We start from the raw sequence: 25258 nt of genomic DNA, 5'->3' as shown, positions 1-25258 counted from the left end.
AAATGTGGGTCAGAATATTACTTTATAGCCAGGCGTGGTGGCTCACACCTGTAATTCCAGCACTTTGGGAGGCTGAAGTGGGAGGATCACCTTAGACCAGGAATTCGAGACCAGCCTGGGCAATATAGTGAGACCTTGTCTCTACAAAAAAAAATTTGTTTTTCATTAGCTAGGCATAGTGGTGCGTGCCTACAGTCCTAGCTACTTGGGAGGCTGAGGAAAGAGGATTGCTTGAATCCAGGAGGTAGAGGCTGCAGTGAGGCATAATTGTGTCACTGCCCTCCAACTTGGGTGACAAAGCAGGACCCTATCTCAAAAACAACAACAAGAAACCACTTGATAGGATGTTTAAAAGGATTAAATTCAACATGGTAAGTATTTAGGAACGGTGCCTAGGGCATAGCATATTCTATTAACTACCATTACCACCTACTGAGCCATTCTTCCCCAAATTACTGGATATGAAACCTATTTGAATATTTGAGCCCTTACTAAATGTCAGGTGTTCTTAAGCACTTGCCAATTTATCTTACTGAATCCTCACAACCTATGTGGTAGGTTACTTTGATCGCTATTTTAACAGATGAGCAAACTATGACCTTATTAAGGTCATACAGCTAAACCCAGGCAATCTGACTACTGACTCTCCTAATCATTACACCCCATTACTTGCATTGAAAAAACCGTAAGAGTCATAGCTTTTTACTTATTTTTGGTTTTTTTGTTTGTTTGGGATGGAGTCTTGCTGTGTTGCCCAGGCTTGAGTGCAATTGCACAATCTCACTGCAACCTCCGCCTCCCAGGTTCAAGCCATTCTCCTGCCTCAGCCTCCCAAGTAGTTGAGACTACAGGCATGCGCCACCACGCCCAGTTCATTTTTGGTATTTTTTAGTAGAGACGGGGTTTCACCATGTTGGCCAGGCTGGTCTCGAACTCCTGACCTCAAGTGATCTGCCCATCTCAGCCTCCCAGAGTGCTGAGATTACAGTCATAAGCCACGCACCCGGCAATTTTTTCTGTTCTTATAACTTGCACAGATCAGCACTGTGGGTCCTAGCTTTTTAAATGTAGATTATTCCTTCACATAATTCCAAATTTACATACTGAGTAAGCTGAAGCCCAGGAAGCTAAGTGACCTCCCTCAAGGAATAGGGTTTCACTCATTTTGGGCAAGATCACTTTCCCATTTGTATTTCTCTAGAAATTGGATAATACTGAACCAGATTCTTAGAATGACCTACTTTTAAGGAAGGATTCTGAGGTTCCTAATTTGGATTGGCAATGTGGTGTGGTAAAATGGGCAAACAGATGTAAAATGTCCCATTCCAGTTCCAGCAATAGCTACCTTAAGGATTGTTTGAAAAGAAATTAAGTATTCTAGAGCCAAGAGACCTGTGATCAACTGTAAGCCTTTCATTTTACACCTGAGGTGCTATCTTTGTATGGACAGTAAATATAAGTGATAGGGCTTTAGAATTTCTAAGGCTTTATAAAATTATTTAATATTTATTAAACCCTTTCTGGCAGCAGATGTGGATGACACTACTCATGAAGAGTGAGAAGCTATTCAGGTGTAATTTATGAAAATTACCTAATTAGAGCCATTGGCAATACATTAGTATAAAGACTCCAGGTGAGAAAACTGACAGTATAGATATAACTTTAAAAATTCATTTTAAAATACTATATACTGTAAATCTAGTAATTAAAATGGAAGTAACAAAATATGTTTACCTGAGTCACTGAACTTATCCAATTTGTTGATCAGGTTATTAATATACCTTTACATGTGATCATCTTATGATTGAGGTGTAATTTTTAATGCAGGGGCATAGTTCTTTTTGATATTATATAGGAAATTCCAGAGCTAGACAGTATAAAGTATTTATTGAAAACAACAGTATTTAAAACATTTACAAAGAGTCCCATAGAGGATTCTCAAATATTTTAAACTTAGGATGCAGACTGCTATTCATAATGCATAAAGAAAAAGGTGATCTCTAGAGCAACTATGTATCTGCAATATAAAAGAAACATTTACTTCAATACTTTCGCGTTGAGGAAAACGTCATTAAAGTTATTTTAATTTTAGTACACTCACAGTAGGAAGATAATAGTCTGCTTTTACACAGGTCTCCACAATTCCTGTTTTTCCTTTAGATAAATTTGACTTCATAGTCAAGAGACTCATGGTAAAGAAAAGGTTTCAAAATACTCGTATTTTTGTTTTCAGTTCAATTTCCCCCAAACGTTAAACTATTCTTTATTCCACCTGATGACATTTTTCATGTTTAGCAACATTATATGGTTGTCCTCTTTAAACATTTAAAATAACTAGAACATTTTAGCATTATCTCAGGTTTCAAGCTGATGTAGAAGTCAGTTTATACACCTTTGCATCTTACAAATAGTGAATAAAAACAAAGTACATTCTATATAATGTCTGATATGAATGTAATGAGAAATACACTTACAGTAATAAATTAGCCCTCTTTACCATTTATTCCATGATATAGGAGGCAAACAAAACAATTCCAATACTTAAATATTGATAAAGATGACACATGGCCATGGGGTATATATATGTGTGTGAATACATACTCCCAACACACATTTACATAGGCGTATATGTATTTATGCATGTATGTATATATTGCTATAACTAGAGAGACCACATGCAACCATAAAAAAAAAAATCAATTCGTGGGATATTAAATGAATAAAAAGATAAACCATAGGAGATTTCAGAGAAGGAGTAGGCACGTGGATATAAAAAGCGTGGATTAAGACTTCAAGGTGGAAGTGAGATTTTTTTCTGAGGCTTAAAAGAGAGCTGTAATTGTGGTAAACTAGTAGAGGAAGGCAAGGTATTCCTGCTTCAGGAAAATTGTAAATCAAGACCTCTAAAGACCCATGCTCACTGAAGCATTTCAGTAAAAAAAATGGGAGATTACAGCGGAAGGGGGAATAGAGGAAATCCGTTATAGGGGAACTTATATGCCTTTAAATTTGAACTCTATTTTAGAATTAACAATGAACCATTAATGGAATTTTAGGCAAGGAAGTGACCCAATCAAAACAGTTCCTTAAGATCAAAAGGTAACTATGTAGGAGATATTGGATAGGGAAAAGGCTGAAGGCAAAAAGCTGCAATCACATTGGTTTAGGAGAAGAAAGTGACAGAACTGAGATACTTTTTGTTTATGGTACTGGCATATGAAGAACAGGAAAGAATGCCAAAAACTTTCAGCCTATCACAGGTATAACTCAACAACGTAATTTTTACAAATCCAAAATGTCTACAGACATTCTGCTCTTTTGATTCTCAGTAATTAAGGGTTTCTCAGACTTGAGTGGCGAACTTGAGCTTCCCTATCAATAGTTAACAATCTCTACCCAAGTATATATGCAACAATGTACCTGCTTCTTAAAAGTACCACAGGGTTAAATGTGAATCTCTATTTCCTAGCAGCAGTTCTCAAACTTTCTCGAGCTTTAAGAATTACCAGGGAAGCACGTTTAAAATATAATTAAATGAAATAATACACATTAAGTGTCTAGCAATGGCCTGGCACTTCTGCAGATGCTGATATGATAGCATTACATGCTAAGATTTTCAGATACTGAGTTTTCTTAAAGCAGGCTAAAGGTTTCCCCATAGACCTTCATAGTCCCTGATTTGTTTTATTAACTAATAAAAGAAAACAGCAACTTAGGAGAAGATTTTTTCTTCCTCCTTTTCCATTGCAAAGAAGGTAGTACATGTGCTTTCTTTTGTCTTTTCTCACAAAAAGATGGGTCTTCACACTGGGACAGGACAAACAACTTAGAGAAAGGCAGCCCAAGATAAATGAAGAGAGAGAACTATTAAGCCATCTACTTCCATAAATTTCACCTCCACCTTCTTTCCTTGCCCGTTTTTTGGGGACTAGTGGACAAGATTTTGATGGTTGTGAGATGGGGTCTACAAAGGGTATTGTAGGTGCCTGTTCCAGTGCCTGTTCCATTCCTCCTGGTTCACAGAGGGCAATAGTGCCTGTTCCATTCCTCCTGGTTCACAGAGGGCAATAGTTCACAGAGAGCAAGAGATGCTAGACACAAGTCTTTTTCTAGGCAGGGCACCTGAAGGAGTGAGGCAGGAGACTACAAGCATGACAAGTTATTTCACCCCAAGTTCAGTTTTCTCAAGTTACTGTGAGGCTATTCTGTAGGGACTGGGGAATTTTGATGGTTGTTCCTTGTTCCTTTCCCCCAACAGTACCTCACAAAAAAACCCAACAACAAAACAGACTAATGAAAATTTTAATTTATATTTTTGTTAAAATATAAAAGTAGGATTAAATTATCAAAGTCTAAATTAGACTAAATATAAATGTTATACAACCCACTGAATGGATTTATAGTTTGACAGTGTTCCTTGCAACTGTCTACTCATCTTCTTCCATCTTTTTCCTTTTTTTAAATCATTCTGCCCCAGTCTTCGCTTAATCATCACATGCACTTTATTCCATCAAACATCACTTCTCAGGATCATTCTACTTGAAGAATCATTAAGCCTGTTTAGAGCTTTTCCAGTCTTAAAATTTGTCATCTAGACTACACATCCCAAGGTACTACTTTTCTCACTTTTTCTGGTTAGCCAGAATGTTCCATAAAGAAACAATAAAAGTTGTATAGTTCTCTAAGGTGAAAGATTAGTATATTCAATGGCTATTATATTAACCACTTAGTGAACATACAACAAAAACTACTTATCCTTATATTAATTGACTGAAGTTATAAGAAATTAGTTACACTACTACTTTGTCATTCACTTAATGCTTACAAGATTACTCAAGAAATCAAAATGGCTTCCCATTGCTTGACATTTGTTTTCCAAATACTTCACATTTCAATCTCATATACCTACAAAGAGAAAAAATCCAAACATACTTTTCTTATCTAAAAATATTAAAGAAGGCTAAAAGGCATTAGGAATTTTTTTTAAACCTTGAAAAACAGTGTTACACTTCCAACATGTATTTAAGTTATAATTCAGTTTCTATCCTGTGGCATAGCTTCAATTTAAGTGCATCATAGTTATATTAAATAGATACATCTTCATCTTGTCAAGTCAGACGGTGGTTCTTTTGCATCAAGGCTCTTATTCAAAATGTCTTCTTCTGCAAATTGATTTAAAAAAAAGTATAAGCAAACATTACAAAGAAAAATAAATAGAACAGATTCCAAGCAGTAGCAAATTTTAGTCAAGACAAAAAGGGTTCATAGCATTGCAAATACTCGATTATGATCAATTATTATTCTCACCAAAGTACCCTCTTTCTCCAGAGATCAATACATTCCTCCTAAAGTGCTTTTTTTTTTTCTTTTTTCTGCGACAGGGTCTTGCTCTGTCACCCAGGCTGGAGTGCAGTGGCACGATCGCAGCTCACTTCAGCCTCAAACTCCCAGACCCAAGCAATCCTCCCACCTCAGCCTCCTGTGTACCTGGGACCACAGGCATGCGCCAACATGCCCAGCTAATTTTTTAATTTTTTTGTAGAGACATAGTCTCCCTGTGTTGCTGAGGCTGGTCTCGAACTCCTGGGTTCAAGCAATCGTCCCATCTCAGCCTCCAAAACGCTGGGATTGCAGGTGTGAGCCACTGTGCCCAGCCAAACACTTTTCAATATAGCAGTGTATAACTATTATGGGCAAATTAGAGTACGTAATGAATCTGTGTCACCAGATCCTTCTCTCTCCTAAGGAGCTACAAGAGCAATTTTTTTAACCTTTTATGAAGAAAACATTCAAACATACAAAAGCGAAGAGAAGAACTATGATTAACTCAATGTATCCATCACCTAGCTTCAATGATTATTAATACTAACTGTTATGAACTGAATACCCCCAAAAACGTATGTTGAAGTTCTAACCCCAGTACCTCAGAATGTGACCTTATTTGGAAATATGGTCATTACAGATATAATTAGCTAAGTAAGATAAGGTCATACTGGAGTAGGGTGACCCATTAATTAGCTAATATGACTGTGTCCTTATAAGACACATACACACACAAGGGAAGAATGCCATGTGACAATGAAGGCAAAGATCAGAATTACACTGCCACAAGCCAAGGAATGCCTGGTGCTACCAGAGGCTAGAAGAGGCAAAGAACGATCCTCTTCTAGTGGCTTCAGAGGGAACATGGCCCTGTCAACACCTTGATTTTGGACATCTAGCCTCTAGAACTTACTGTCTCCAGAAACAATAAATTTCTGCTATTCTAAGCCACCCACTTGCTGGTGCTTTGTTATGGCAGCCCTAGGAAACTAATACACTGACCTGGCTTCTTTTATTTCTACATCCCATTCCCAGATACTACACCATTATAGTGATGATATTTAAAATTGGGTTTCTCAAGTTTTTAAAAACCACCTTCCACTGGGCAAGATTTTGATGACATTTACTTTTCAGTCATTTGTATCATAAAAGCTGTAAGCTTCAGATTGGGGGGGTTTTTTTTTCCCACCCCTGTCTCAAATCAATTTTAACTGTATATACATAAACAGAGATTCCGAAAGGACCTTTCCATTGAGGGATCATTCCCCTCATCCTAAATGAAGGAAGGAGGAGCACATTAACAATAAAGGTCATGCAGCATTCATTGTCTACTGGTTTTATCAAAAGTTGAGAGAAAACTTCAGCAGGTGAATATGCATAGGTATAGTTAAACCTTACCTTTTAAATTAGGTAGTTCTCCAAGACTACATGCTATTGTGGTTCTCAATCTTTGTTCCACCGGAGAAAACTTAATTAGTGGTGAAAGAGACCGTTTTCTTTCACCAATGGACATGCGTAAAGATGGCTTTATATGCACAGTATGCAAATCACGGGTGTCCAAAAAGTTAAGCATATCATCTGTTTGTACATTTTGGGGAGTAGGGCTCAATTCTGGTTTGTGTCTTTCAGGTGTTTGGGAATTCGAGAGGTAAGATTCTTCCCTTTTCCTGGAAAGAGATTTCTTCAGAGCCTCATATCTACTGCGAAGAGCCTGTAAATTAAAGTCCGATTCTGGAGTAGTCTGTCTCCCTCCGACAACATCTTCTAGAAGAATGCCACCATGCATAGGACTATTTGGCTCCAGTTTAAAATTGGCCTCTGAACTACTGGAACTATTAAAACTTAGGTGACCAACTTCTTCCGGAAGAGTTTCGTGTAATATGCCAAAATCATTATCTTTAAAACTCTTAGAACTAATTCCACTTGATATCTGAAAAGAGTTCCACAACACAGTTTTATCTGTGGAAGGTTTGTTACAAGAAACTTCTAAGTGGTCCAATATTTTCATAAACTCCTCTTCACTGCCACCCATCACATCTATCCTATCGCCGACAGCAGGGGAGAATGTCTCCATTTGGCCAGTTTCTGAAAGCTTGGTGAAGGCTAAACATTCCAAATCTTGCTTGCCAATTACTTTCTTATTTAACAAATCTGACTGATTTTGTGTTGGTGATTCATCTATGTGACTGGTCAGCACATGTTTCTGAGGCACACACTCGCAATCTGAAACAACTTTCTCTTCAGTTGAATGAGACTGGCCAAAATCTGATATAGTGGTTTCTAAGAGAAAATCGGCCATGCTAAATTCTCTTTCATTGTGCAACACAGGTAATGATTCTGGCAATACTTCTCTATGTTCAGCATCCATTTCAATTGGTTCTGTAGTTCTGTTTTCTTCTGTTTCAATAGCTTTTCTCCATGAGCTCCTAATTTCAGTTACTAATTAAAGGAGAGAAAAACACAATTTACTAACATTCCCAAACACAGAGCATGCAATGAATCATTTTATTTCTAACACTGAAGATAAAGCTCCTGACTCAGTATGTGTTCCATAAATATACTGGTTGGATGATAAGGCTCCACAATGTAACAAATCCCAACATCAAAGAACCCCACCTCCAACTGATCACACACAAATAAACACATATAAAGACAGCTGTTCCTGAAATGTGCATCCATTTTTACACAGCACATATGAATTACATGTATTAAAAAGGCCTTTTCTTGTCCATCTAAGCCATAGTTTGGCAAACATTTTCTATAAAGGCCAGATAGTAATATTTTAGGCTTTGCAGGCCATCCATTCTGCCAACTACTTAACTCTGCCATGACAGCAAGAAAGTAGCCATAAACAATGTCAACAAATGAATATGCTTATGTTCAATACAATTTTATATACAAAAACACACAAGGTGGGGCAAAATTTGGTTCATAGGCTATAGTTTGCTGACCTAGGCTGTGGCTCAGTTCAAACTGAATTAAATCAGCAGCAAAACAAAAATTATTTAATTACTCAACCAAGATGATGTGCCTACCTAAGGACACCAATATGAGAACTTTGCCTACACAAATTACAGGTTATAGGAAAAAAGGTACTGGGCAGTTTGACTAATTTAGGAGGGGTAAAGACCTCCACACACATGGTTTATGGCTGATGCTTCTGGTTGATGACTGGCAGAACACAGCCTATGTACTCTATAAATATGTGGATCACAGGTCAGACCAGGAGGCAAGAGAATTTTTTTTTTAATGCTTAAATAAGATCTTTCTAGATAAAAGCAAAGTAAAACAACAAAGACAAAATTGTACATTATCAAAATTTTGTATCTCTGTAAACTGAGTACACTAAAGGCACAAAATACTGCTCAAAGACTGTTATGTGAGAATGTCCACACTTAGTATGTTGATTACAACAGCATAAATAAACAGCCATTGGCAACTAAGCTAAAAAGATCCGTCAGCCCATGGTTCTAACAGTGGTTATGTGGATGAAAGAAAAAAGTAACAGAAAACATTATTAACTTACTCAAGTTTTCTGGAGTACGGGGAATCTGATTCCTTGTTAAGAAGGGGTTAGAACCCAGAGAGTCAATTAGTTCCTCTAATTTTATTTCTTTTCCTTCAGAGGGCTGTGGTGAATCAGATAAAACTGCTCTGGCAACCTAAAACAGAAAAGAAAAAGTAAAGCAAAGATTACCAAGCCCATTGGTAGAATGCAACAAAACCCCTGATAAGGATAATAAGCACTTCACAGTCAGCAGCCCCTCCCATTGCAGACAACACAAAAATAAGCAACAAAGAAGTTCCCAAACAACTCTGTATAGACCATCTAGGTACAATCCTGTAAAGTGAAATGAAACACTAAAGCATTTCCTCATCTTAAATGGATAGCCCATTATAAAGGAGAGAATAGATAAGAATCTTTACACTGGGAAGATTTAGAGGCAGTTCCAATTGTGCAGTGACCTAAGCTGCTGTCTGCCACAACTGTGAGTTTGAGAGCTCTGTATTCACTAAAATGACTAGTTTTAAAGGAAGCAGACTCTTCTCAATTATAATCAATTTGCACAGTAACAAGTCTATTAAGAAACAGAATTATTCTGACAACATACCTCCCTCTTCACCAGAAACCTCATTATCAGATCTTAATTACTGAAAAAAGCATAGGTACATTCTAAAACTAGAAAAGTATCCCAATATCAAAACAGTGCTCACTATTAAATATCAATAAAACCGAAAAAGAAAAAACATGCAAATTAAAAACTCTGCCCCAGACATCACTAAAAAATAAACTTCTTGAAGCCATAATTAAATTGGCCCAAGAGGCTGGGCATGGTGGCTCATGCCTGTAATCCCAGCACTTTGGGAGGCCAAGACGGGCAGATCACTTCAGGTCAGGAGTTCAAGACCAGCCTGACCAACAACATGGAGAAACCCTATCTCTACTAAAAATACAAAATTAGCTGGGCATGGTGGCGCATGCCTGTAATTCCAGCTACTCGGTGGGCTGCAGCAGGAGAATCGCTTCAACCCAGGAGGCGGAGGCTGCGGTGAGCCAAGATCGTGCCATTGCACCCCAGCCTGGGCAACAAGTGCGAAACTCCGTCTCAAAAAAATAACATAAATAAAATTTAAAAATAAATAAATAAAATTGGCCCACGGAAAAAAAGGGCTTCTCCCTCAAGAAAACAGAGTGCTGCTGGGAATTTAAACACTAAATACCCCCTGTCATAAACACTCTTAAAGAAAATTAATTTTACTTTCAGAGCTTCATGAAATTTTAAGACTTTCCTCTTCTATCTGATCCCATTGCTAATATAAATTCTTTTAATCAGAAAATGTGTTTTTCCTTTCAAAATTAGGAAAGTAAAAAAAGACTAACGATCTTTAGTGTAGAGTCAATGAAGAGAAACAATAGAACTTTAGAGATTTAAAAGTACTTAGGGACCATGAAACTAGACATCATGTTACAAACAAGAAAAATGACTGACATCCAGGCAGGCATGGTGGCTCATGCCTGTAATCCCAGCACTTTGGGAGGTCAAAGCTTGAGGATTACTTCAGGCTATGGGTTCGAGACCAGCCTGGGCAAAAGAGTGAGTCTCCAACTCTACGAAAAATAAAAAACTTAGCCAGGCAAAGTGGTGCACGGCTATAGTAGCTGTTTGGAAGGCTGAGGTGGAAGGATCCCTTGGGCTCAGAAGTTCGAGGTTACAAGGTCGGGCGCGGTGGCTCACGCCTGTAATCCTAACACTTTGGGAGGCCAAGGCGGGCAGATCACGAGGTCAGGAGATCGAGACCATCCTGGCTAACACAGTGAAACCCCGTCTCTACTAAAAATATAAAAAATTAGCCAGGCGTGGTGGCAGGCGCCTGTAGTCCCAGCTACTCGGGAGGCTGAGGCAGGAGAATAGCGTGAACCTGGGAGGTGGAGCTTGCAGTGAGCCGAGATTGCGCCACTGCACTCCAGCCTGGGTGACAGGGCATGACTCCACCTCAAAAAAAAAAAAAAAAAAGAAGTTCGAGGTTACAGTGAGCTATAATTACACAACTGCACTCCAGCTTGGGTGACAGAACAAGACCCTGTCTTAAAAGAAAAAAGAAAAATGTCTGACATCCAGTTCTCTTATTTGGACAATGCTCATTTAGTTTGATCGGGAATGCAATAAAGGAGGGAACTCTAATACCTGAATTAATATCCACTAAACCAAATTTTTCTTTCAGTTTCTCAGGAATAAAAAGTAACACTGATTTTCTGGCTGCTTAACCAAATCCAAGCAATGCTAAAGCGTGTTGTGGAAAACATGTATTAAAAATAACATTAGCGAATAACTTCAGAATTTAACTTGTGTGAATTGAGTTCTGTAATGCTCAGCAATGGTAGTACTGTGTGGTCATTTACCAGTGAAAAGCAGAATAGTGTTAAGGGAAGGGGCTGGTTAGGAAAATCAAGTTCACGAACAACAATGCATCTAATCACTTCTGAAATATTTTAGACAGCAAAAAGAACAAAACCTACACTAAGTGATATGATATTGCAGTGTATTCTAATATTCAAAAAAAAAGAGGACACTCAGCTAAGCAACAAACAACACTGACAAAGTATTTTAATATAGTATAAACACTGGGTACATTTATCTAACTATGTAATGGTTGATCTCCAAAATTTCTCAAATGTATCATCTGTATACTTTCAGGTAATGTTTAAAGAATGGGAAGTGGGTTCTAAATCACAGATGTGATATTAACTAAAAAAGTTTATATTACATCTATTCTCACTTTTGAGGAAGACCAATTTTGCTTTAACCATCATTTTTATTATCTGTAGCCTTGTTTATCCCATATTACTCCAGGTAATCAATAATTAACTGTATTTTGCTCAGGATTCCAACACCATTGAGAAAATATTTGTTTTTGATTTTGTTTTTTGAAACAGGGTCTCAGTCTGTCACTCAGGCTGGAATGCAGTAATGTAAACACAGCTCACTGCAGTCTCAATCTCCTGGGCTTTAAGTGATCCTCCACCTCAGCCTCACCAGTAAGTAGCTGGGACTTCAGAGATGCGCCACCATGCTCAACTGGCTTTTTTATTTTTTTGTAGAGATGGGTTTTGCCATGTTGCTCATGCTGGTCTCAAACTTCTGGGCTCAAGTGTTCCTCTTGCCTAAACCTCCCCAAGTGTTGGGATTACAGGCATGGGCCACTGTGCGCATCCAATAACTGATATTTAAGTATACTCATTACAGTCTTTTCTCACCTCTTCTACCAGATGATCTTGCTCTTTTTGAAATGGATCACTTTTTTTAGCTGGCACGGACCCTCCAAATGCACTACTCTCTGTATTCTTTGCAACATCTGATAATGGAGAATTTTCCACTTCAAATTCTGGTATTTTCTTAGAAATTGCTTCGTTTTTTTCTTTGGGAGTTTCCATCTTTGTGTCCTAAAGAAGAAAGATATGTAATGTTAAACCCTTAATAATCATAGCTGATCTTGAAGCTGTCTTCATTAGCAGTTCACTGGTTATCATGAACCTATAAAAGGTTGTTAATATTATTGTGAAATTGTATGTCACTGGCAGAATTAACTAATTCCAATATTCCCACTTAGCAATAAGAAATATATAAGTAGATATGGTACAAAATGTATAAACAGTACAAAATGTGAAAATAGAAATTAAACTGTGGTATCAACAAAAATAAATAATATTTTATAATTTAGTATGGCCAGAATTGAGACTTATTTTAAAATATACCTTTTCAAGCAGTGTAACACTGTTTCTATCTGATGATGAAACTGACTGCAACAAGAAAGACGCAGGGCTAAAAGGAAAAAAGACAACAAATCCATGTTATAAGGAGAAAAGAATTCCATTCCCTTTATGAGTCTATTCTAAAATCTGTCTGCCCCGTATCTGTCCGTTACGATTTCACTCAATTCGTCCCGGTCATCAAAAGGCAGTTTATTCTAGGGAGGCATGGTGACAAGTAGAGCAGTATTTCAGCCCAATTTGTGTATCAGCCTCCCAATTATGAAGACTTTACTTACCACATATTGAGTCAACAATATTTTTATTTGAAAGAGTTAAATGACTTAATGAATACTCCACAACTTGAACACAGGTTAAAAACAGATTCAATTAACTAGAACTGCATTATTACAATGTCACAGGGTCCAAATCACAGTTTCTTTGTAGCAGATCCTTTTTTTTTTTTTTTTTTTTTTTGAGATGGAGTTTCGCTCTTTTTGCCCAGGCTGGAATGCAATGGCGCAATCTTGACTCACCACAACCTCCGCCTCCCAGGCTCAAGCGATTCTCCTGCCTCAGCCTCCTGCGTAGCTGGGATTACAGGCATGCGCCACAACACCTGACTAATTTTGTCCTTTTAATAGAGACGGGGTTTCTCCATGTTAGTCAGGCTGGTCTCGAACTCCCGACCTCAGGTGATCCGCCCGCCTTGGCCTTCCAAAGTCCTAGGATTATAGGCGTGAGCCACCGCAACTGGCCCAGCAGAGGCTTATTTTTAAGATTCTTTTGATACTTCATATCCAAAATCAATTTCTCATATGCTAAATTTTACTCTATAGAAAACATGTTACACTTTCACAGTAATGTCATAAGGTTAGAGTTTTAGTTTGCCACATTCTGTTGTATTTGTTAATCTTCTGTATTCCCGTGCCCTTTTGGATAAATATTAAAACTTTATGCAGCTTTTCATGCTAATTATAAAATGTTATTAAATTTTAAAATCTTCAAAGAAATGGTAACTTTTTTACTTTGATCTTAAAAACCTTTAAAAGTTAAAAGCCTAACTTTTCTACTCTAGTTAATATAAGACAGGCTTATCAAGACCACTTTCAACAGCATGCATGTTGGTACTTTCCTTTCTTCTTATAACTAAAAGTACAAAATTAATAGCATTGCAAATATTTTATATCATAGTAAATGTACTTTTCAAACTTTTTCAAATATGCACTCTTAGAGTCTTTGCCTACGTTCCAAACATAATTCAAAATCACTGCAATCACTCAAGCTTCAATGTAGCATTGACAAAATATAATCCAGACATCAAAGGCAAAGGATTGATCATCTACTAGATTGTGGGTGAAACTTAACATTAAAATTATCAAAAAGCCCCCTGAAACAGAGCCAGCAATCTATGGACCAATGCCACTAAGGTGCCACCACCACAAGAAGGTAAGGACACAGGCTATGTCTTTCCCTAAGGCTATTCCCAGAGGCTAACACAGTGGTTGGTAGTGCAATACATACATGTTAACTGTTTGATGGATTGATGGAATCGATGAGTAAATGCCACTTGAGAATGGGGTTCTATAGATGACAAGTGTTTCCATTTGAATGATTCTTGTGGAACCTTATAGCAGAGAACAATGGAAACATTCTGTACCCTCCCCTCTCTCATTTCTGAACTGGCAACATGCTATTAAGCCTGCTAACATCATAATCTAAGACAACTTTAAAGCAGCCCTGGTTCAGTCTTTATACTTTGTCCATTTGCCATGCCAACATTGAGGCCCATGAAATCCTAGCACTGTAACAAAACAGAAGAAAGGATGGTGATCCCCTTGTGGAAATTTATCCTAAGGGAAGAACATAGAGAAAAAAGAGGAATACACTTTTTATAGTAGTAAAAAATAAAATTGAGAGAAAATTCAAGTCTAAAAATAGCCAGGCATGGTGGCTCACGCCTGTAATCCTAGCACTTTGGGAGGCCGAGGCGGGTGGATCACGAGGTCAGGAGATCGAGACCACAGTGAAACCCCGTCTCCACTAAAAATACAAAAAATTAGCCGGGCGCGGTGGCGGGCGCCTGTAGTCCCAGCTACTCCGGAGGCTGAGGCAGGAGAATGGCGTGAACCCGGGAGGCGGAGCTTGCAGTGAGCTGAGATCGCGCCACTGCACTCCAGCCTGGGCGACAGAGCGAGACTCCGTCTCAAAAAAAAAAAAAAAAATCTAAAAATAAATGCAGTGTTACAAAGCTATTGTCAATGAAAATTGGTTAATATGTTATTTAAACATACACACAGCCAAAAAAAATCGCAACCGTTTGTACTATGTTAACGTTTTAAAATTTTGGGCTGGGCGTGATGGCTCACGCCTGTAATCCCAGCACTTTGGGAGGCTGAGGCAGTCGGATCACCTGAGGTCAGGAGTTCAAGACCAGCCTCGCCAACATGGTGAAACCCCATATCTACTAAAAATACAAAAATTAGCCAGGTGTGGTCATGGGCGCCTATAATCCCAGCTACTCGGGAGGCTGAAGCAAGAGAATCACTTGAACCCAGGAGGCAGCAGTTGCAGTGAGCCGAGATCGTGCCATTGCACTCCAACCTGGGCAACAGGAGCAAAACTCCGTCTTAAAAATAAATAAATAAATAAAATTTTGTACTTTAGAATTTTGCATTTTAAAATTTGTATTTAGATTGTATCCATCCTTTGACTACAGCCAATTTTTTTTTTTTTTTTTTTGAGACAGACTTTCACTCTGTCGCCCATGCTGGAGTGCAGTGGCAGGATCCTGGCTCACTGTAACCTCCGCCTCCTGGGTTCAAGCACTTCTCCTGCCCTAGCCTCCTGAGTAGCTGGAATTACAGGTGCCAACCACCACACCCACCTAATTTTTGTAGTTTTAGTAGAGGCAGGGTTTTACTATGTTGGCCAGGCTGTTCTCAAACTCCTGACCTCAGGTAATCTGCCTGCCTCAGCATCCCAAAGTGCTGGGATTACAGGCATGAGCCACTGTGCCCAGCTAGAGCTAAATTTATATATGGTGGTATACAAAGCCTAGATAAGAACTTGGGGGGGAAAAAAGTTACAAGCGATTCCTTAAAAACTTTAACCAATTATTTCTCATTTTTATTTGCTGTTGTTGTTGTATCAATAATTAGGAGAAAAATAAAAATAGAAACTATAAAAAAAGAAAGATATGAGACTAGAATTCAATTTCTAACACAAATGACATATAGCTGGCACGTATGCAAGATCATACTGCCCTCCTTATCTTTGAAATGTGGTATAGGAGAAAACATAGAAGTTAGATGTCTAGAACAGCATCATTACCACTAGAAATATCATGGAACTCCCCCCACCCCACACACACACACACACACACACACACACACACAGACACGAAAAGCCATTGCAAAGAAAGCTAATGCTCACAGTGTACAGCAAAGGCATCACCAATTGCTGAATTCTGGTTTTAAGTATAATGCAGCCTCCATGAGCTCACTCTGATCAGAACCAGAAATGAAAGCCAGGCAAGGTGGCTTACGTCTGAAATCCTAGCATTTTGGGAGGCCAGGGTGGGAGGATCACCTGAGCTCAGAAGTTTGAGACCAGCCTGGGCAACATAGTGAGACCTCATCTCTAAAAAAAAAAAAAAAAAAAATTTAATTAGCTGGGTGTGGAGGCGCATGCCTGCACTCCTAGCTACTTGGGTAGCTGAGATGGGAGGATCACTTGAGCCCAGGAGATCAAGCCTGTGATTGCAGTGTGTGCACTGAGCTGTGACTGCACCAATGCATTCCTGCCTGGGTAGCAGAGCAAGACCCTTCTCAAAAAAAAAAAAAAGCCAGCAATGAGATTTATGGAAAAGACTACATATCTTTTGGTATCCATCAGTGACAACTGCATGTGATAGGGCTAATAACACTCTCTAAAAACTACATTCTTTCTATGTTTTTTTAGTTGAATAGTTATATTGATCATATCCACATCTGAATTTCCCAGTTAACTACATTGTTACTGATAAAAGATGATGTATTGCAGATAAAATAGTGTAACTGCTGAACTACATGCAAAAAAGGCATTATTTTCTTTAAGTACAGTCCACCTATGTTACATATTACTGATGGAACATTTAACTACATATACCTTTAACAGTGAAGAATTCTGAGCAGACTACTTCCACGTCCCAGAAACTTAGCTATTCACAGGCCTTCTGTTTTATTCTGCTGTCTAGCAATAATAATCTTTCATATACCATTAACCATTTATCCCTCACCACCAGGCCTTCCCCTACCTCCCTTCAGTATCTCAAATCTATAATTAAAATAATCAGAATATAACTAAAAGATCCAGGAGCCTAGAAGAAGACAGATGTGGAAATCAAAGCATATCTAATATAGCTTCTTTTTCCTATATTAAGAGTTTCCATTTGAACTAAATTCTTAGGGGTTGAGTTTCTGGCTCCTATAGAATTCTGATAGTATCTTGGTACAAAATTCTTTCAAAATAATTTTCCTTTTTTTTTTTTTTTCAGATGGAGTTTCACTCTTGTTGTCCAGGCTGGAGTGCAATGGTGCAACCTCGGCTGACCACAACCTCCGCCACCTGGGTTCAAGCAATTCTCCTGTCTCAGCCTCCCAAGTAAGTAGCTGGGATTATAGGCATGCGCCACCACACCCGCCTAATTTTTTGTATTTTAAGTAGAGATGGGGTTTCACCCTGTTGGTCAGGCTAGTCTCGAACTCCTACCCTCAGGTGAGCCACCCACCTCTGCCTCCTATAGTGTTGGGATTACAGGCATGAGCCACCGTGCCCGGCCCAAAAAAAAAAAAAAAAAGTATCTTGAGGTTTAATGGGGTTCATGAATAAAATCTGCTATATGGATTAATCTAGTATCCCCAACAATCTTTAGTCCAGCAAAACACCTTAATCAAAATATTTAATGTGCTCTCTCAAGGGAAGACAAAAACATAATTGAGTTTGGGAAGCACCAACCATACCCTCCCCTAGCCTGCCATAAAAAGAATTGTGATACGAGTGTAAAATGGGTAGGCCAGTAACTTTACTATCTCTTCAACACTAGGTCCTCACAGAAGATTTCATTATTTTTCTTTAGGCACTCAAAAAATTAACATCAAATCCAGAGAGACCAAAACATAGTTCTTCCACAACTAGTCCTGACTGCCTATGAACTAGATTACTGCAGAACCAATTACCAATAACTCAATTTCACAAAAAAAGTTTTAACTCTGGTTAGTGTTACAGCTTATTAACTTCCTGAGATTATACAGAATGATGAGTGTTTCAATTCATTTAAAATTTAGGATTTTCTTTTATAATTTTCCTAAGTATTTTATTTTCATCTGTCCCTCATCTACTTGGGGAAGTTGTAATGAAAGACACCTATTTAGGTTAAAAAACAATAAAACAAAAAAAAACTAATAAAGGAAAGTTTCTTTGTGTTTGATTGCTACTTAATAATGCTTAATTTCAATGAAGAACTAATATGTTCCCCAATCGGATTACAAACATTTAGTTCACAGATTTTTTCCTCATATAATCTGTAATTAGTCCAAAATGGGATAACAGAGAAAAAAAGGTAATAAAGAAAATAGGAATATTACTGAAGGAAGTTAGAACAAAATTCAGTTTTTTCATATGTTAAATCTGGTGGTTATAGTAAATCAGAAGTTTTCCAATTTTTTTTTAAGCGTGGAACTCTTCTTATCAAATAGTTTACCAAACACCCCAATATATAATATATATAAAAAAGCAAGTTGCCCAGGCTAAAGTGGGAAAAGGTTGGACTAGCCACGGGTTATGTTAGATTCATCCACAGCATCAAATGGCACTATAGGATATAGTCTGAAAACTATCTGGACAAGATGATCTCAAAGGCCCCCAAACACTTGAACTTAGAGTAGTTTCAAAAAATTCACATATATAAAAAGGCAAAAACTCTCAAATTTGCATTAGATAATTTCCAAATAATCCCCATGAAACCCAATATTTAGATAAAGAATAGAAAGGGAAAAAATGCCATGTATCATAAATGTTGGATCTTTTCTGAAAATGTGGGTCTATGGTAGAAAACTATTGTCCGGTTAAAAGGGCAAAATTGGCTGGGCACGGTGGCTCACATCTGTAATCACTGCACTTTGGGAGGCCAAGGCAGGCAGATCACCTGAGATCAGGAGTTCAAGACCAGCCTGACCAACATGGTGAAACTTCATCTCTACTAAAAATACAAAAATTAGCTGGGTGTGGTGGCAGGCGCCTGTAATCCCAGCTACTTAGGAGGTAGCCTGAACCCAGGAGGGGAACTGTTTGAACCCAGGAGGCAGGAAAGTTGCAGTGAGCCAAAATCGTGCCATTGCACTCCAGCTTAGGAGACAAGACTCTGTTTCAAAAAAAAAACAGGCAAAATTATGCACTATCCCAGAGTAAGTAAGATTGGAAACTGGTTTAAGATGGGAATAAAATTAATATAGAAAAAAAATCAATATAAAAATCAAATTTGGGTCAGGCATAGGGGGTTATGACCATAATCCCAGCACTTTGGGAGGCCCAGGCAGGAGGATCACTTGAGGCCAAGAGTTAAAGACTAGCCTCTGCAACCTAGAAAGACCACACCTTTTGTTTTTCCTTCAAGTACAGACAGTGTCTTGCTATGCCTGGCCTGGCCTACAACTCCTGGGCTCCAGCAATCTTCCCACCTCAGCCTCCCAAAGTGCTAGGATTACAGGAGTGAGCCACTCCATCCAGGGATTGGTGCGTTTTTACAATCCTCTTGTAAGACAGAAAAGTTCTCCAAGTCCCCACCCGACCCAGAGGTCCAGCTGGCTTCACCTCTCAGTTCCATCTCTATTTTTTATAAAATAAGAGTTTTTTAATGTTTAACAAAAGAAAATCAAATTTGTTTTACCTGTTGGCTAGATCATGTAGAGCTCCCAAGGTATCACTGTCTCCTCTGCAACCATTTTCTTGGTTATGTTGCTTACGTGTATCTAAAGAAATTTAAAAATTGATTACTCTTTAATTATGTTTGTACATTCTAACGTTCAAGGATCCCCTGAAATTCGAGAACTTCTAAACAGAAGAAAACATAAAAACCAAAATATGAACACTAATAGGAAAAGATAATTATTCAATTGATAAGTATAAAGTGATGAGCAGAAAATAGAGAATATCTAGCTTTTATAAAAGAAATGATGGCTAATACTAAAACTAGTTTCTCAAAGACTAAGAATCCATAATTCCCCAGTGTTATATGCTTCATGTTTACATACACAGATCACGAGATTATCACAAAGCCAGCAAGACCAAAAAGTTACAGTCTTAGCATATTTCAGTGCACATTTATGGTATCAGTCAACATATATATTTATTCTTCAACCTATGACTGAATAACTACATGCTACTACCGTACTAACAATGGGAGAAAGAAATGAAACATGGAGACGTTGCCTCCAAAGAGTCAGTCTAGGAAAGGATAGTGACGAGTCAAGTGTTAAGTTATACTTCTACAGTACTAAGACAGAAGTATATACAGAATTTAAGGAGGCAGAGAAGAGATATCCAGCCCAGACTGCAGAGTGAGAAGAAGGCATGAAGGTACTGAGAGAATGAGGTACAAGTTGCTATGATGGAGCACAGGGTACATCCAGTGGAAGCATGGTGGGAAATAAGATTGGTTGAGAAAGCCATGGCTGGATTACAGAAGATCAGATATTCCAAGGGCTCGACCTCTTTCAACATGTTACCTTCTGAAAGGCTTTCCCCATTTGTACATCTCCAAAGTGGAACAGAAGCCATAATGAAAGATGACACCATGAAAGCCGGGCGCGGTGGCTCACGCTTGTAATCCCAGCACTTTGGGAGGCCGAGGCGGGCGGATCACGAGGTCAGGAGATCGAGACCATGGTGAAACCCCGTCTCTACTGAAAATACAAAAAAAATTAGCCGGGCGTAGTGGCGGGCGCCTGTAGTCCCAGCTACTCGGAGAGGCTGAGGCAGGAGAATGGCGTGAACCCGGGAGGCGGAGCTTGCAGTGAGCCGAGATCGCGCCACTGCACTCCAGCCTGGGCGACAGAGCGAGACTCCGTCTCAAAAAAAAAAAAAAAAAAAGAAAGATGACACCATGAAAAACAGGCAGTTACAGAAAAGAAGAAAGTAAGGATTACAGAGGTAAAAAGTATATACCTATGACTACTAAATACTAGACAAACAGTTCAAAAAGCAGATTAAACATAACTAAAAGATAATCAGTGAGTTCTAGGAGCGATCTAAAGAAAATACCTAGAATGAAGCCATGAGATACAAAAAAGTTGTAAACATGAATTAGAAGTTAAAAGATATGAAAGACAGAATTAGAAGTCCCAACAATAGGAATTTCAGAAGGAAAGGATCAAAAGAATAAGAGACAAAGTAGTATTTTAAGAGATATTGGTGAATATGTTTCTAAAACTGAAGATATGAGCTTTCAGAATAAATAAGCACATACAAATCCCAAATAGGCTAAATAAAACAAAACTACATTTAGATATATCCCAATGAATCTGCATAATACAAAAGAAAAATATTTTCTTGTTTTTTTATTTTTGTTTTTGTTTTTTTTCAGACAGGGTCTTGCTTTGTTACCCAGGCTGAGTGCAGTACCAGAATCATGGCTCACTACAGTCTCGACTTCTTGGGCTCAAGTGATCCTCCCACCTCAGCATCCCAAGTAACTGGGGCCACAGGTGCATGACACCATGCCCAGCTAATTTTTTGTGTTTTTTTTTTAGAGACAGGGTCTCACCATGTTGCCCAGGTTGGTCTCCTAGGCTCAAGCAATCCTCCTGCCTCAGCCTCCCAAAGTGCTGGGATTACAGGAGTGAGCTACCACGTCCAGCCAAAGAAAAACCTTAAAAGCAACCAGATATCAAAAATTAACTATAAATGGGCCGAGCCCAGTGGCTCATGCCTATAATCTCAGCACTTTGGGAGGCCAAAGTGGGCGGATCACCTAGGTCAGGAGTTTGAGACCAGCCCAGCCAACATGGTGAAACCCCATCTCTACTACAAATACAAAAATCAGCTGGGCATGGTGGCACATGCCTGTAATCCCAGCTACTTGGAAGCCTGCGCTAGGGGAAGCGCTTGAACCCAGGTGGCAGAGGTTGCAGTGAGTGGAGATCACACCATTTCACTCCAGCCTGGGCAACAATAGTGAAACTCCCTCTCAAAAAAGAAAAAGAAAAGAAAGAAAAATTAACTAACTACAAATGGGCCAGGTACGATGACTCACACCTGTAATCTCAGCACTTTGGGAGGCCCAGGCGGGCAGATCACTTGAGGTCAGTAGCTCAAGCCCAACCAGTTCAACATGGTGAAACCTCGTCTCTACTAAAAATACAAAAATTAGCCGGGTGTGATGGCACACACCAGGAATCCCAGCTACACGGGAAGCTTAGGCAGGAGAACTGCTGGAACCTAGGAGGCAGAGGTTGCAGTGAGCTGAGATCGCGCTACTACACTCAAGCCTGGGTAATAAAGACCCTGTCTCAAAAAAAAAAAAATTAACTACAAACGAATGACAATTAGACCAACAGCAAATAGCCTCAAAAACAACAGAAAACAATGAGATCATATCGTCAAAGTCTGAAAGAGAAGTGTCAATCTAGAATTCTATATCCAACTAAACTATCATTCAAAAATGAGTGAAAATGATGACATTTTCAAAGAAAGACTGAGAATTTTACTACTCAGAGTCCAAGAACTAAGCACATACTTTGAGATACACTTCTCAAAAGGAGAAGAGCAAAAGAATAGACCAAAAAAGCCATTAACCATGTTGCTCAATTTAAACACAGTAATTGTTAAAAACAATTTCTATCATCAATCTCATTAAAAAGACAGGCATTATTCTAGAATAAAAGTTACTAAGAGAATAAAACAGTCACATGTAATGAACTAACCCTCCCTGGATCCTGGTTTGAAAAATACAAACATTAACAAAGAATCTTTTGGAAGATAATAAAAAATTTTCGTTTATAAACTTTAAAAAAGAGGAAGAACAATATTACATATTGTTTATAGGTCTATACGTATGTAATAAATTTACTTTATAAACATACATCAGAATAAAGATTAGATTCAGAATAGCATTACCTCTGTGAAATCAGTAAGAAAGGTGGAGAAAGGTGGATATCCAAGGATTAACTACATATGTACATTTTAAAAAGCCTAAAGTGAATATTGCAAACCTTTGCCAAAAAGAGGTGTTTAATAAACAAGTATTTATAATATTATTCTCTGTACTTTTCAATATGTGGAAATATAATTTTAAAAAACATTTTTAAAGTAAATTAAGTAAGATGCAATATGTAAGGTTAGGAAGGCGGAAAAGGTTGTTTTACCACAAAAAATATAAAGTTGAAGTAGCCCATCTCAGATCAAGTTTCTATACTAGGAAAAACAAAAGGACTCAAGGTGGAGCCAAGATGGCCGAATAGGAACAACTCCAGTCTACAGCTCCCAGTGTGGGCGACGCAGAAGACAGGTGATTTCTGCATTTCCAACTGAGCTTTGAAGAGAGTAGCGGTTCTCCCAGCACACAGCTTGAGATATGAGAATGGGCAGACTGCCTCCTCAAGTGGGTCCCTGACCCCCGAGTAGCCTAACTGGGAGGCACCCCCGAGTAGGGGCAGACTGACACCTCACATGGCCGGGTACTCCTCTGAGACAAAACTTCCAGAGGAACGATCAGGCAGCAGCATTTGCAGTTCACCAATATCCGCTGTTCTGCAGCCACTGCTGCTGATACCCAGGCAAAAAGCGTCTGGAGTGGACCTCCAGTAAACTCCAACAGTCCTGCAGATGAGGGTGCTGACTGTTAGAAGGAAAACTAACAAACAGAAAGGACATCCACACCAAAAACCCATCTGTACGTCACCATCATCAAAGACCAAAGGTAGATAAAACCACAAAAGTGGGGAAAAAACAGAGCAGAAAAACCGGAAACTCTAAAAATAAGAGCATCTCTCCTCCTCCAAAGGAACGCAGCTCCTCACCAGCAACGGAACAAAGCTGGATGGAGAATGACTTTGACAAGTTGAGAGAAGAAGGCTTCAGAGGATCAAACTACTCCAAGCTAAATGAGGAAGTTCAAACCAATGGCAAAGAAGTTAAAAACTTTGAAAAAAAATTAGACGGAGCAGGGCGCGGTGGCTCACGCCTGTAATCCCAGCACTTTGGGAGGCTGAGGTGGGTGGATCATGAGGTCAGGAGTTCAAGACCAGCCTGGCCAACATGGTGAAACCCCATCTCTACTAAAAATACAAAAATTAGCTGGGCGTGGTGGCGGGCACCTGTAATCCTAGCTACTCGGGATCTCGGCTGAGGCAGTAGAATCGTTTGAACCTGGGAGGCGGAGGTTGCAGTGAGCCGAGATCACACCATTGCACTCCAGCCTGGGCGACAGGGTGAGACTCTGCCTCAAAAAAAAAAAGAAAAAAATTAGACGGATAACTAGAATAACCAATGCAGAGAAGTCCTTAAAGGACCTGATGGAGCTGAAAACCACAGCAGGAGAACTATGTGACAAATGCACCAGCCTCAGTAACCGATGCGATCAACTGAAAGAAAGGGTATCAGCGATGCAAGACGAAATGAATGAAATGAAGCCTGAAGAGAAGTTTAGAGAAAAAAGAATAAAAAGAAACAAACAAAGCCTCCAAGTAATATAGGACTACGTGAAAAGACCAAATCTACGTGTGATTGGTGTACCTGAAAGTGATGGAGAGAATGGAACCAAGCTGGAAAACACTCTGCAGGATATTATCCAGGAGAACTTCCCCAATCTAGCATGGCAGGCCAACATTCAAATTCAGGAAATACAGAGAATGGCACAAAGATACTCCTCGAGAAGAGCAACTCCAAGACACATAATTGTCAGATTCACCAAAGTTGAAATGAAGGAAAAAATGTTAAGGGCAGCCAGAGAGAAAGGTCAGGTTACCCACAAAGGGAAGCCCATCAGACTAACAGCTGATCTCTCGGCAGAAACTCTACAAGCCAGAAGAGAGTGAGGGCCAATATTCAACATTCTTAAGGAAAAGAATTTTCAGCCCAGAATTTCATATCCAGCCAAACTAAGCTTCGTAAGTGAAGGAGAAATAAAATACTTTACAGACAAGCAAATGCTGAGAGATTTCGTCACCACCAGGCCTGCCCTAAAAAAGCTCCTGAAGGAAGCACTAAACATGGGAAGGAACAACCAGTACCAGCTACTGCAAAAACACGCCAAATTGGAAAGACCATCGAGGCTAGGAAGAAACTGCATCAACTAATGAGCAAAATAGCCAGCTAACATCATAATGACAGGATCAAATTCACACATAACAATACTAACCTTAAATGTAAATGGGCTAAATGCTCCAATTAAAAGACACAGACTGGCAAATTGGATAAAGGGTCAAGACCCATTGGTGTGCTGTATTCAGGAAACCCATCTCATGTGCAGAGACACACACAGGCTCAAAATAAAGGGATGGAGGAAGATCTACCAAGCAAATGGAAAACAAAAAAAGGCAGGGGTTGCAATCCTAGTCTCTGATAAAATAGACTTTAAACCAACAAAGATCCAAAGAGACAAAGAAGGCCATTACATAATGGTAAAGGGATCAATTCAACAAGAAGAGC

The 25258-nt window shown here is 38.9% G+C and overlaps 1 protein-coding gene and 1 non-coding gene across 4 annotated transcripts in view; both read right to left on the bottom strand.

Annotated features, from left to right (window-relative positions):
• Positions 1–1868: 1868 nt before the first annotated feature.
• HAUS6 (HAUS augmin like complex subunit 6) overlaps positions 1869–25258 on the bottom strand; it is a 59872-nt gene continuing 36482 nt past the window's right edge. For all 3 annotated transcript variants that reach the window (XM_055294159.2, XM_055294160.2, XM_055294161.1), the window contains 6 exons: positions 19500–19581; positions 12578–12644; positions 12080–12265; positions 8849–8984; positions 6721–7761; positions 1869–5162 (listed from right to left, as the gene is read on the bottom strand). In XM_055294159.2, coding sequence (XP_055150134.1) covers positions 5101–5162; positions 6721–7761; positions 8849–8984; positions 12080–12265; positions 12578–12644; positions 19500–19581 — 1574 coding nt within the window. In that variant the 3' untranslated portion in view covers positions 1869–5100. The remainder of the gene's footprint in view (positions 5163–6720; positions 7762–8848; positions 8985–12079; positions 12266–12577; positions 12645–19499; positions 19582–25258) is intronic.
• On the bottom strand, positions 12720–12850 carry LOC129490884 (small Cajal body-specific RNA 8). The gene has a single exon (XR_008660358.1). It is a non-coding gene; the product is annotated as a small Cajal body-specific RNA 8 (non-coding RNA).

Source organism: Symphalangus syndactylus, chromosome 9 (assembly GCF_028878055.3).
Source record: "Symphalangus syndactylus isolate Jambi chromosome 9, NHGRI_mSymSyn1-v2.1_pri, whole genome shotgun sequence".
Lineage (NCBI taxonomy): Eukaryota > Metazoa > Chordata > Mammalia > Primates > Hylobatidae > Symphalangus > Symphalangus syndactylus.
Note: the sequence above shows the minus strand (reverse complement) of the source record. Positions and strands in the feature narration are given on the sequence as shown.